Source organism: Mesocricetus auratus, unplaced genomic scaffold (genome assembly GCF_017639785.1).
Source record: "Mesocricetus auratus isolate SY011 unplaced genomic scaffold, BCM_Maur_2.0 Super-Scaffold_100007, whole genome shotgun sequence".
NCBI classification, from domain to species: domain Eukaryota; kingdom Metazoa; phylum Chordata; class Mammalia; order Rodentia; family Cricetidae; genus Mesocricetus; species Mesocricetus auratus.
Window position 1 is genome coordinate 31,409,485 of NW_024429191.1, and position 13,204 is coordinate 31,422,688.

At 40.9% G+C, this 13,204-nt stretch overlaps 1 protein-coding gene across 15 annotated transcripts in view; it reads left to right on the top strand.

Annotated features, from left to right (window-relative positions):
• Cdkl3 (cyclin dependent kinase like 3) overlaps positions 1-13,204 on the top strand; it is an 85,060-nt gene that overhangs the window by 19,564 nt on the left and 52,292 nt on the right. For all 15 annotated transcript variants that reach the window (XR_005878200.1, XM_013111731.3, XM_021225908.2 and 12 more), the window contains 6 exons: positions 2,608-2,696; positions 3,677-3,836; positions 3,927-4,252; positions 6,772-6,865; positions 8,726-8,888; positions 10,063-10,160. Coding sequence is in view for 14 of the 15 variants with exons in the window: in XM_013111731.3 (XP_012967185.1) it covers positions 2,608-2,696; positions 3,677-3,836; positions 3,927-4,252; positions 6,772-6,865; positions 8,726-8,888; positions 10,063-10,160 (930 nt within the window). In the remaining variant the exon portion in view is untranslated. The remainder of the gene's footprint in view (positions 1-2,607; positions 2,697-3,676; positions 3,837-3,926; positions 4,253-6,771; positions 6,866-8,725; positions 8,889-10,062; positions 10,161-13,204) is intronic.

Consider the following 13,204-nt stretch of genomic DNA (forward strand, 5'->3'; position numbering starts at 1 on the left):
CTCTATTCTTGCCCTGGTTCAGCCTTCCTGCTCCCCACGTGTCCTCTTCTCCCCTCCTCTTCTCCCTCTCTCTTTCTCCCATCTCCTTCTCCCCTCTCCTCCCCCCTGCTCCCAATCCAATTAGGAGATCTCCTTCCATAACCCTTCTCTAGGTCACCATGCATATCTCTCTTAGGGTCCTCCCTGCTTCCCAGACTCTCTGGAAGTGGGATTGTAGGCTGGCAATCCCTTGCTCCATGTCTAAAATACATATATGAGTGAATGCATACCATGTTTGTATTTTTGTGACTGGGTTACCTCACTCAGGATGGTTTCTTATAGTGCCATCCATTTGCCTACACATTTCAAGATTCCATTTTTATTTTCTGCTGAGTAGTGCTCCATTGTGTAGAAGTACCACATTTTCTCTATCCACTCTTCAGTTGAGGGCCATCTAGTTTGCTTCCAGGTTCTGGCTATTACAAATAATGTTGCTATGAACATAGTTGAGCAGATGTCCTTATTGTATGAGTTTACATCTTTTGAATATATACCTAAGAGTGGAATTGCTGGATCTTGTGGTAGGCTGATTTCCGTTTTCCTTAGGAATCTCCATACCGATCTCCAAAGTGACTGCACAAGTTGGCATTCCCACCAGCATTGGAGGAGTGTTCCCCTTTCTCTACATCCTCTCCAGCATAAACTGTTTTTGATTTTAACCATTCTGATGGGAGTGAGATGGTATCTCAGATTTGTTTTGTTTTGCATTTCCCTGATGGCTAAGGATGTTAAGCACTTTCTCCTCAAATGTCTCTCAGCCACTTTAGATTCTCTATTGAGAATTCTCTATTTAGTTCTGTACCCCACTTTTTAATTGGATCCTTTGGTGTTTTGGAGACTTGTTTCTTGAGTTCTTTTTAAATTTTGGAGATCAGCCCCCTGTCAGATGTGGGATTAGTGAACCTCTGGTTTAGTGAGAGAGGATCTCAAAGAGTTAAGGTGGAGAGTGATGGAGGAAAAGACCTAACATCAAAATTTGGTCTCCACCTGTGTATACAGAGCTGCACACATGAGCACATACACCACACAGACATAGTTTTACTTGGTGAATTTCTACACGTAGCGTGCAGTCTCCCTTTTCAGCATTCTTAAGGAGCAGTAGTTAAAACCCGGTGCATACTGTTGTACAGTAGAGCTATAGAATTATTAGTTCATACTGTGCATATTGAAGATAGCAGAAGCACATTTCATATTTTAATTCTGGTCCCTCTACATTAGATCTTAGGCAAGGGCCAGCAAGACGGGTCTGCATGTCAAGGGGCTTGTTGTGTAAGCCTGGTAACCTGAGTTTCTTCCCAGGAACTCACATAACCATGGAAAGAGAAAGTCAACTCCACAGTGATGTCCTCTGACTTCCATACATGTGCTATGCCTCCTCCCCAACAAATAATGAAATTACAAGTTTGGAAGATCTTAGATGATTTAACATCTGTGGGGCTGGGTCTTCTTTGATGTAGACAGGGTGACAGTGCTGTGATGTGAACTGTAGAGAAGTGCAGGGAAAGTGTCTTTTCTTGAGGAAGAATGCATTTTATAAAGCAGATGCGTTTTATTCAAATCCTGTCTTCATTGTTATAGGGACAGTCTAAGTAGTTACTTAGAGTCCCAATGTAAACCCTGTGTATGTTCAGCTTGGCTGGTCCAGCTGTTTCCTTCCAATAAACCCCTTTGGATGAGCTTTGGGTGAAGATCTTCTTTTGTGGCGGTGGTGGAGCAGAGTGAGCAGGGGATGTTCGCCTACTGTAGCAGTTTTGCTCGGCAGGAGGGGCAGGAGGTTTCTCTGGCGAAGTTGCTATAGTTCATCTCTGCTCCTAGAGAGCAGAGAGCTGGGAGGGAGTGTAACAACTCCGCTCTGCCAAGGGAAGGTTTCCCGGGCAAGTGTTACAGCCCTGCTCTTGGGGAAGTTTTTCCAGGGTAGGTATTGGTCTGATTTCAGTGCTGAGCTCAGATTGGCTAGAGCTCTGCTCGAGGATTGGTTAGTTTTCTGCACAGGATTAGGGTCAGATTTGGCCCTGGTTTCAGGGCCAAAGTATGTTTCTTTCTCTGGTCCTTTTTAGCCTTTTGGCTCCAATTTTAGGGCCAGGGTGCATTTCTTTCACTGACTCTGATTCCAGGGACAAAGTGTGTTCCTTTGGCACTGGTTTTAGGGTCAGGGTACATTTCTTTGGTTCTGGTTGCAGGGCCAAAGTGTGTTCCTTTGGCTCTGCTCAGGGTGTGTTTCTTTGACTGGTCCCTTCTCCCTACACCATGAGAATACATTTCTTAGGTAAATAGATGGTCAGAATGTAGTTAGAAATCTGTGTATTTCAGGCAGATCTCTGAGTTTGAGGTCAGCCTGGTTTACAAAGTGAGTTTCAGAACAGCCAGGGATATTGCATAGAGAAACCCTGTCTCAATAAAACGGCATCAAAACAAGGCAAATTTCTTTTTTCTTTATTATTCACAAACTCTGTTAGTTCTGATTAATTACTTTGTCAGGTGTCAAATCAATTTTTTTACCCTGTTAAAGTCTTAATTTTAGAGGCAGAGCCCAAAGCTTATCTTTTATTAAACCTCTTTCTCTTCCAGGCTTGTTTACAAATTGACCCTGCAGAGAGGATATCATCTACTGATCTTTTGCACCATGATTACTTTACTAGAGATGGATTTATTGAGAAGTAAGCCTGTGTGGTCTTTCTACTCTTTTATCAGGGTACTAGTGGGGAATCACTAAATAGAATAATGTTACAAAGCAAAAATATTCAACTAAACAGAAACCTAATGGAGCTACTCTGTCAGGTATTGATCAGGACGTAGTAGTCTAGCAGGTGATGTAGATGAAAGAGTTATGCAAGTAATTGCAGCAGCATTCGTTACAGAGACATGGGATTGTAGGCAGTGTACCAAGATCCCATTCTACAATTGCAGCCTCATCTCAGACCAGAGGTCATACTTAATACAAGGATGAAGGATTTGTTTTATTTTTGTTTATGTGTGTATGCACATGTGTGGTACCTATGGAAGTTAGAACATTAGATCCCCTGGAGGTGGAGTTGTGGGCAGTTGTGAGCTACCTAACACTAGTGCTAAAAAAGGAATTCTTTGTAAGCCCAGAGACACAAACAGGTTCTCTATCAAAGCTCAAGTTGATATTGCATTAGATTCACTTCTCAAAGGGAATCTAATATAAGTCTGTTTTATAATTTTTTTCAAGACAGGCTTCTTTATGTAGCCCTGGCTATCCCGGAACTAGTTCTCTAGACCACACTGACCTCAAACTTGGAGATCCGTCTGCCTCTGCTTCCGAAGTGCTGGGATCAAAGGCATGCATACCACCTGGCCTGTTTTGTAAGTTTTATGTGGTAGATTTCCATAGCAAAATGTCCAAAAGATCTGTTGCCTGCACACAATTATTGTTAGGTAAGTTATTACACCATCTTGGCCAGGTATGATGACACCTGTCATCCTGGCACTCAGGAAGTTGAGGCAGGAGGATTTTATGCTTGATACCAACATGGGCTACAGTGGTATCCTGTCAGAAAAAAATATCAAATGGTACTATTTCTTGGTATCAACTATTTTATAGCATTGTTTATGATTCATTAAATGATTCTATGTAAGTGAAAAGATGATTGATAAATATTGCTTTATTCATCAGATTCTTACCAGAGCTGAGAGCTAAATTATTACAAGAAGCAAAGGTTAATTCCTTCGTAAAGCCAAAAGAGAATTTTAAAGAAAATGAACCCGTGAGAGATGAGAGGAAACCGGTTTTTACCAACACTCTGCTTTATGGAAACATGCCACTCTATGGAAAGGTGAGCTGCTTCTGGCTTTTTGTTTTTGCCTGTGTAGTTACATCATAGTTAGGTCTCTCATGACTCAGATTCTCAACATTCCTGTTTCAGGAAATGGACAAAGACAAAAAGCCCAAGGAGATCAAAGTCAGAGTTATTAAAGTCAGAGGGAAAGGAGACGTCCCAGACCTGAAAAAGATAGAGTGTGAAGGTGAACACCGCCAGCAGGGCACAGCTGAGGACATGCACACTTTGTCTCAGGATAGAAAGCCTGCCGTCGCTGAAGTGCCAAACCCTGTCAATCCCAGCACGAACTCTGATGGTGTCAGTGAAGACCTGCATACTGGAGGTTGTATGATGATGCCACCCATCAACCTGACAAGCAGTAATCTGATGGCTGCAAATCTCAATTCAAACCTCTCCCACCCCAATTCACGGTGAGCTGGGGCAGAGAGGAGACCTAAGTAAAACAGTTTTCTGTATGACAGCATTTCAAAGAGTTACTTCTATAGTGTCAGTGTAGACTGAATTTGAAAAAGATCTGTTGAAATTGTAGTCATGTAGCAGGGCATTCACTGAGTAGATTTTGGGAATGCCATATGAGAAATTTTTTCTTAGAAATATAGGTATTTTTGTTTTTGTTTTTGTTTCTTTTTGGTTTTTTCGAGACAGGGTTTCTCTGTGGCTTTGGAGGCTGTCCTGGAACTCGCTTGGTAGTCCAGGCTGGTCTCGAACTTACAGAGATCCACTTGCCTCTGCCTCCGGAGTGCTGGGATTAAAGGCGTGCACCACCAATTCCCGGCTTTGTTTTTGTTTTGTTTTGTTTGAGACAAATTGCCATAGAGCCCAGACTAGCCTGGAACTTGGCTGTGTGACCCAAGCTGGCCTCCTACATACACATGGTCTGCCAGCCTCAGGCTCCTCAGTGACTGAATTGCAAATGTGTACCACCACAACAAATTTAGTTGTCTTAATTGTTTACTGGTATCTTTGGGATAGCTTTAAAGATATTTATTTTATGTTTGTATGTGTCCCTGAGTATACTTATGTGCACCACATTCACTCAGTGTCTATGAAGGCCACAGGGTATCAGATCCCCTGGAGATGGGGTTATAAGTCCTTGTGAGTCACCCAGTGTGGGTGCTGCAAACTGAACCCACATCCTCTGCGTGGACAATACCCACTCTTTACTGCTGAGCCTGGAACTTTTTTTTAATGATTGAATTTATTTTTATTTTATGTCCATTGGTGTTTTGCCTGCATGTATGTGTGTATGAGGCTATCAGGTCCCCTGGAACTGGAATTACAGACAGCTGTGAGCTGTCGTGTGGGTGTTGGGAATTGAACCTAGATCCTCTGGAAAAACAACCAGGGCTCTCAACTGTTGAGCCATTTATCCAACCCTGGCCTGGAATATCCTTTTAAAAGAAATATCTTCTATTTTAAGAGAAAAGGGGTGATTTGACTTAAGTTTTGCATCTATGTCCTTGTGTTATTCCACTTAGTATTGCTATGACAAAATAACTGAGACGTGGGAGTCTTTATAAAGAAAAGAGGTTTGCTTGGCTCATAGACATAGTGGCTGGAGAGGCCAGCAGCATGGTTGCCACTGCTCTGGCAAGGGCTCGTTGACTGTGTCACAGTATAGTAGAGAAGGAGGCAGGAAACTGATCACCTGTAGGAATGACTTATGTGCAGACAAGGAAGAGAGAGAGTTTGGGGGAGATGCCAGGATCCTTATAAAGACCCTCTTTTATGGAGCATCCTTCAAGTGCAAGAATGCCTCCTAAGGAGAACAGTCACCAATCCATCTTGAGATTTAGTCATCTCCTTTCTGAGAGTCCTCACCACTTACAGGTTCTCAACCCTGCCCACTGGGAACAAGCTTCCAGTATGTGGACCATTGGAGGCCAAACCATATCTAACCTTAGCACTCAGCACTGCAAAGTAAGCTTTATTTCTGCCTCACAGCAGTGTCTCTCAATGAAAGAAGAATAGTTCAAAATTAGTCTTTCATGGCAAATAGCCTTTCAGTGTTAAGTATTTTGGTAAGGAAATGGTATATCAGGCCAGTTTTAGAACTAGCTTCTGTTGTAGATTGAGAGACTGATACTGAGTCTGCTTAATGTGGGGACTGGTAATGAACAGTGAAGGCATTAGGTCTCTTAGCAAACTTACACTATGAGGTGCCTTAACTAGATCCTCACAGACTGATTTAGGCTACAGATTGTAAAGATGAGTGGTCTGTAAATATAGGCTAGTGGATATGTCTGTGTAGTTCAAAGGTACATTAGGCCATAGGCTGCAGTAATTCAATATGTTCTTGAAGTGACCCTCAAGCCACACTACAGTAACCATCGTTTAATCCAGTCTCAGACAGCAATTGAGAACTCCAGAGGTTACATGATCCAAGTTTAGAACAGATACAAGGGAGCAGATGGGCCATAAGAGTAACTTGATGACATGATTTTCACCAGCAGTTAGCCATGTGTTAGTTGTTCTGTCCCTAGAGTTCTCAGAACTGACAATTGCTTTTTGACACTCAGTGTTCTAACAGTACCATGGCATAAATCTTTTTCATAAGCTAGGGCCTGGTTATATTGCCCAGGATGTCCTTAAATTAACAACCCTGAACCAGCCACTTGAATGCCAGGGTTCCAGATCCACCTATTATAACTTACTTGTTTTGTGTGTGTGTGTTTTGTTTTTGTTTTTGTTTTTTCCTTTTCTTTATTTTTCCAGACAGGTTTCCATGTACAACAGCCCTAACTGTACTGAAATTAGCTCTGTAGACCAAGCTGGCCTCGAACTCACAGAGATCTGCCTGTCTCTGCCTCCAAAATGCTGGGATTAAAAGCATGCACCACCACCACCACCTGGCAATTTATTTGTTCTTAAAGCTAAAGCAAGGGCAATTATTGAAGGTTCTAATAACTTCTTTATTTTTAATTAATAGGTTAACTGAAAGAGCAAAAAAGAGGCGCACTTCTTCACAAACTATTGGACAAACTTTGTCTAATAGCAAACAAGAGGACACAGGTCCCACGCAAGTAAGGCAAGACGCTAGTCATTACAATATGGATTCTTGCCGGGAGGTGGTGGTGCATGCCTTTAATCCCAGCACTTGGGAGGCAGAGGCAGGAGGATCTCTGTGAGTTCGAGACCAGCCTGGTCTACAAGAGCTAGTTCCAGGACAGCCTCCAAAGCCACAGAGAAACCCTGACTGGAAAAACAAAACAAAACAAAAATTATCTTTATGGATTAAAAACACTTGCCAAATAGATGTAGTTTCCTTGCTTTAGAAATGTTAACCATGTCTTTATTTTTTTTCTCATCATTTCTTTACATAGTGTAATCCATTTATTACATTCAAGGCACAACATTATTTATAATAATATAAAATTGAAAACATCCTGTTGTGGTGGTGCACAACATTAATCCCAGCACTCAGAAGGCAGAGGCAGGATGATCTCTAAGTTTGAGACCAGCCTGTTCTATAGATCGAGTTCCTGGATAGCCAGGGCTACATAGTGAGACCCTGACTCAAAATAAATAAAATATAAAAAACAACACAGACTTGTGTAAGAGCTGATAGTTTCTGAAGTATACCAGGGTACATTTGTGTGATGTGGTGCTGCATCTTACACTGTGAAAAAGTGTTCACTGTTTTAGAAAAGTTTTTTATTGCATTTATTTATTTGGGGGGACATGCATGTGGAAGGCAGAGAACAATCTGTGGGAGTCAGTTTCTACTTCTACTTTGTGGCTTCTAAGGATGGAACTCAAATCACCAGATTTGATAGCAAGCATCTATACCTACTGTCCCATCTTACCACTACCAAGAAAGCTATGAAGGTATCTCAGCAGGCAGAGTCCTGAGCTTCATCCATAGCCCTACCTGAGCCAGGTGCACACCTGTAATATCAGGTGGAGTTAGAAGAATCAGGAATTCAAGCCTTGACGCATCCTATCTCAAAAAAAAGGAAAAAAAGTTTTTAGGGGCTGGAGAGATGGCACAGAGGTTAAGAGCACTGGCTGCTCTTCCAGAGGTCCTGAGTTCAAGTACCAGCACCCACATGGTGGCTCACAACCATCTATAATGAGATCAGTTGCCCTCTTCTGGAGTGCAGGAACAATGTATATGGAATAAATAAATAAAAATTTTAAAAAGTTGTTATGATCCAGTATCCAAAAATAGGTAACATAAAAGGTTTTCCAGATGGTACATGTATACACATTTCTTTTTCCATTGGAGTGTCCCGGGGCTCATAAAGCATATCATTTCATAAATAGAAAAATTTATTATTGATAACATTAGCTGAAGCAGTTGTCCAAAGTCAGGTTGAAGCAAATAATATTAAAAGTTACAAGTTATCCAAGGCAGTGGTGACACAAGCCTTTAATCCCAGTGTTGGGGATGCAGGAGTAGGAGGACCTCTGTGAGTTCGAGGCCAACCTGTTATACAGTTCCAAGACAGCCAAGGCTACACAAAGAACCCAAACCTGTCTCAAAAACAAAAACAAACAAAACAAAAGGGTTGTGGTTCTAAAAATCAAGAATACTAAGGACTGAAAACCTTGCTTGGGAAACATTGCAGGGTGTCTGGTCTACTTATGTGTGGTGGTGCTCTGTACTTTTGGTTTGTGTGTTTGTTTTTGCTTCTGTTTTCTTTGAAACAGGGTCTCACTATGTATCCTAGGCTGGCCTTGAACTAGAGATCCTTCTACCTGTTTCCCAAGTGCTGGGACTACAGGCTTGTCTAACATACTTGGTTCTGTTCTATTTTTTAATTGTTAAGATAATCACTGGAACTGTTTTCCATTATCCAAATAGCCAGCACATCTAGGTTTGTGTTTCTATGGTTAGTTTTACATTGGTTCTTCATGCTAACTGGTACCTGTTTGTCTAGAGCCAAGCAGAGAAGAACATATTTAATGATCGAGTAGGCCAGAGTGATCAAATGGCAAGTGGAAACAAAAGAAAGCTGAATTTTCCCAGATGTGACAGGAAAGAATTCCATTTCCCTGAACTGCCATTCACAATACAGGCGAAGGAAATGAAAGGAATGGAAGGTGGGTACCTCGTGGTGTGCAACTCCACAATGCTCTGCAGGTGACATGAGTAAGGGGTGGGACTTTTCTTTGTTTGGTTTTGTTTTTCGAGACAGGATTTCTCTGTGACTTTGGAGGCTGTCCTGGAACTAGGCTCTTGTATACCAGGCTGATCTTGAACTCGCAGAGATCCACCTGCCTCTGCCTCCCGAGTGCTGGGATTAAAGATGTGCACCACCAATGCCTGGCTGGGTGGTTCTTTTTGTAAGGTACCTTGCATGTGATCTTTGTAGAAAGTAGTAAATTGGTTTGAAAAAATAAATTCCATTGATAAGACTTCTTTCTTTTATAGTTAAGTAAAGGGTCAGATGTTTTGTTTTGTTTTATTTTAGACAGTCTCATTATGTATCTCTCCTGATACTCACACAGAGTCTCCTGCCTCTGCCTCTGGAGTGCTGAGACTGCCTGGCTTAATAGAGATAATTTCAAAGACAGGTAAAGACAGCTCCAGAGGGCAGACATTTTATTAGCTTGGTGTTGAGATGCAGGGCAGAATTTGAGGAAGATGAATTTGGTCCAGTGTATAACCTGTAGAAAAGCACCTTCCCTGGTTGTTTGCCCAAAAGTGTTATAGATGCTTTGGGCATGCTGACATTGGGTAGATTTTATACATTTAAAATTTATCATAATCTTAAGATTTAATTTAAGGGCTGGAGAGGCAGCTTAGCAGGTAAAGGCATTTGATGCTAAGCCTTGATGACCTGAGTTTGACCATGGGATTCACATTGTATAAGGAGAGGATTGGCCTCATTTCAATAAACAAAGGAATGATAAATGGAATGTAATAATTAAACAGATATTTATCTTAAGATGAAATGTATTGATGTGAGCAAATGTTCTTTCCTTTCCTTGGAAAACAGACCTTATGAAAATGTGATGCAGTAGCTAGGTGTAGAACATGTGCCACATGAGGGCCTCTCAGTAAAAATAATAGACCTGCTTGATGAGATTGTGAAATAAACGGTACCATATTTTACAACTTAGAGGTGCCAGTTCCTTTGCAGCTAACTTCAAAAGTGGGCTTACTGGCAGTTAGAGTACCAACCTGAACGCCTTAAAACGATAGTTTCTAGGTGGGCAGGCCAACAAATTACTTTTTTTTCCCCCTCTTTATTTTTTCTTTTTTTTTCAAAAGTTAAACAGATAAAAGTGCTGAAGAGAGAGTCAAAGAAAACAGATTCACCTAAAATACCAACTTTACTTACTGTGGACCCAAATCAAGAAAAACAAGAGGTAAACATTTATACTATTTTATAGAATATTGTTTTGTCTTTTCCTTAGTGCTTGAATTTAGTTCTTATTGGAAAGTTTTGTAAAAATTAAAACTTTTATAATCTTTAAACTCTAGAAACAGGTTTGTTTTTATTTTATTTATATATGTTGTTGGCTTTTTGAGGCAGGGTCCTCACTATATAGCTCTAGCTGACTGGAATTCACTCTGTAGACCAGGCTGGCCTCAAACTCACAGAGATCTGCCTGCTTCTGTCTCCCCAGTGTTGGGATTAAAGGCATGTGCCACCATACCCAAATATTTATGTTCTAAATGTTGGTTTTTGGTACTCCATCTCTCATTGAACTTTTAATGGTTAGAAAAGACAGCATCCAGGACAAATAGTAGTTGTGTTATGTTCCTCAGCTAGCCGTATTCAGTTGACCCATGCCATGGGATAGGTAGTAGCTGGCTGCCCCAGCTGTGTTTGCCTTTGGCTTCTTCCTTTCTGTTTTCTTCCAGTTTACTGTCTTTGACTGTTCCCTGGAGATTGTCCTATTTTCACAAATATCTGCTGTCAGCTCCAACCCCCACCCACCACAGTGATTCTTAGACTTTATTTGGAAATCTTGTAGTTGTCAATACCCATTTGAATGCTTTCTCTTAAGAGGAGATTGATCTGACAGTCACTGAGTCTCAGCATGCATGTGGCCTTGGATTCCCCAGGGAGATCATCTCTGCATAATTGATCAGTTTTATTATCCCCATTACAAATACAATTGACTACGTTTTAATTCATGATAAAGCTATTTCTACTTTATTAAAGAAATTTGAGTAAATTAAACATATGGAAGGCTGGGGAGAGACAGTAGCTCATTTGGTAGTGTGCTGGCCTAGCATACACGAGGCCCTAGCTCCACATGAACCAGATCTCTAATCCCAGAATTTGGGAGGTAGAGGCAAAAGGATCAGAAGTTCAAGGTCATTCTCAGTGACTTTGGGGCTCTCCTGGACTAAGAGACTTTGTCTCAGAAAAACAAACATTATATATGCATATATAAATTTTCTGAAACCCTATAAGAAAGTATTTTAATTGTGACATTTAGAGCTGTAGCTTTGTTTCAACAGTCCCAGGTTTTCTTCCATATGTCACAGTCTACTTTGCAGACCCAACGCTGTTATGGAACAGGAAAGCCATTAACGACCATCTTTGAGTTTGTTATAAGTCACAAGATCCTTTAAGCTTGTGCATTTAAGGGTGTCCTCATGTCCTGGAAGCCTGCAGAACACACCATTTGCAGATACGTTGACTAATTGGGTGAATTAGGGCTCTTAGGTTTGAAGAGACTTGTGATGTGCCACCAGTGTTCATCTTGCTATTCCATGAGAGGCCCAGAAACCCAAACCACATATACATGCAGGGAAAAATAAATCAAAACAGAGCTCTCAGGTGTTTACATGGTGTTGAATTCCTAAAAAGACAGTCTTGAAAAGAGAGTAACCAAAACCAGTTACAGTTATTAGGAACACCCGGGAGCTGTCAGGGCTGCTCAGAGCTTAACTGTACACCGTTCAGACACAGTACCAGTGCATAACTAGGACTGAGGTAATGCTAGTCCTAACACAGTTTGGTGAGCTAATGTCAGAGTTAGGAAAATTTCTGAGCAGGTGAGAAGACCTGAGGTCTAGCCCCAGAACTGACATAATAGAAAAAGAACGAGACCCCACAAGTTGGCCCCGACCCTGATACGAACATCATGACATACACATTCATGCGCATACAAAGTAAATATATGTAAAATTAAAAAAATGTCCTTATCCATGTATGGTTTTAGGTGCCTTTAATCCCAGTACTTAAGAAGCAGAGAACACGGATCACCGTGAGTTCGAGACCAGCCTGGTCTACCGAGTGAGTTCCAGGACAGGCTCCAAAACAATACAGAGAAACCCTGTCTCGAAAAACAAAACAAAACAAAACAAAACAAAACAAAACAAAAAATAAGCAGAGAACACTTTGAGAGAAAGATAGAGGCAGGACAGCCTGGCCGATATGGTGAGTTCCAGGCCAGCCAGGACTTCATAGTGACACCCTATCTCAAAACCTTTTAGAAATTTAGAAATTTTCAGTCTGTAGTTTCTTTTATAGTTTGAGAGAATATCGAAACATGGGATAGGAGTTACAAATGTAGCTGCTAGTGCTCATCCAGCATGGGCTTAGTCAACAGGACCCCGAAACAAATAAAAACCAGAAGACAGGGAATAGAAACTTATGTGTTCTAGTCTTGACTCTTACATTAACTTAGTTTTTTAATTACTTCATCAGATATAAGCACTTCCTTGATGTGTATTAAACCCTTTCAGGAGGCTTAGCAATACATTGACAAAATGTAGGTGCACAGAAGGAACCCCACATGATTGTAGGTAGATAGCCTCAGCAAGAGCGAAAGAGCCGTGGGGAGACCATTAGAAAGTAGCTCTGTTTGATGAGGAAGAGTCCTTTGCCACCAGTCCCCCTGTGTCTTTATGAAGCAACCCCTAGGGCAAAGTACAGATATTTTATCTCAACCTTGAGTTCCCTTAGCCAGTGACTCATCACCTCCTGTTTTTAGGATGCAAGAAATGCAGCAGCTAAAAGGAGAGGAACCTCTTAGCTGTAGAATAGAAAATACGGCAGATGAAAATTCAGGGAACCTCAGATGTGTGTGTGATTAAAACAACCATTTTGTTAATGCTTCATACACAGAAGTGCTGACTAGCAGTGAAGCCTGGATATCTGGGTATAATCTCCTATTTTTGCTTTTAAATTTATAATATTGTTCCTATTTTCTTAATTTGAACATTTAGTTCACCAATGTCTGTTAATAGAACTACATCTCACATCAAGATGTGATTTTATTTAATCACACATTATTTCTAGCATGTTGATTAGCACTTGTTCTTATGTTTGGTTAAGAACCTTATAAGTATAGAATGGAAAGTTACTAAATATATAACAGAGTCCAATGTAAATATGTAATACAGAGAGTCCCAATGTAAATATGTAATATAGAGTCCCAGTATAAATATG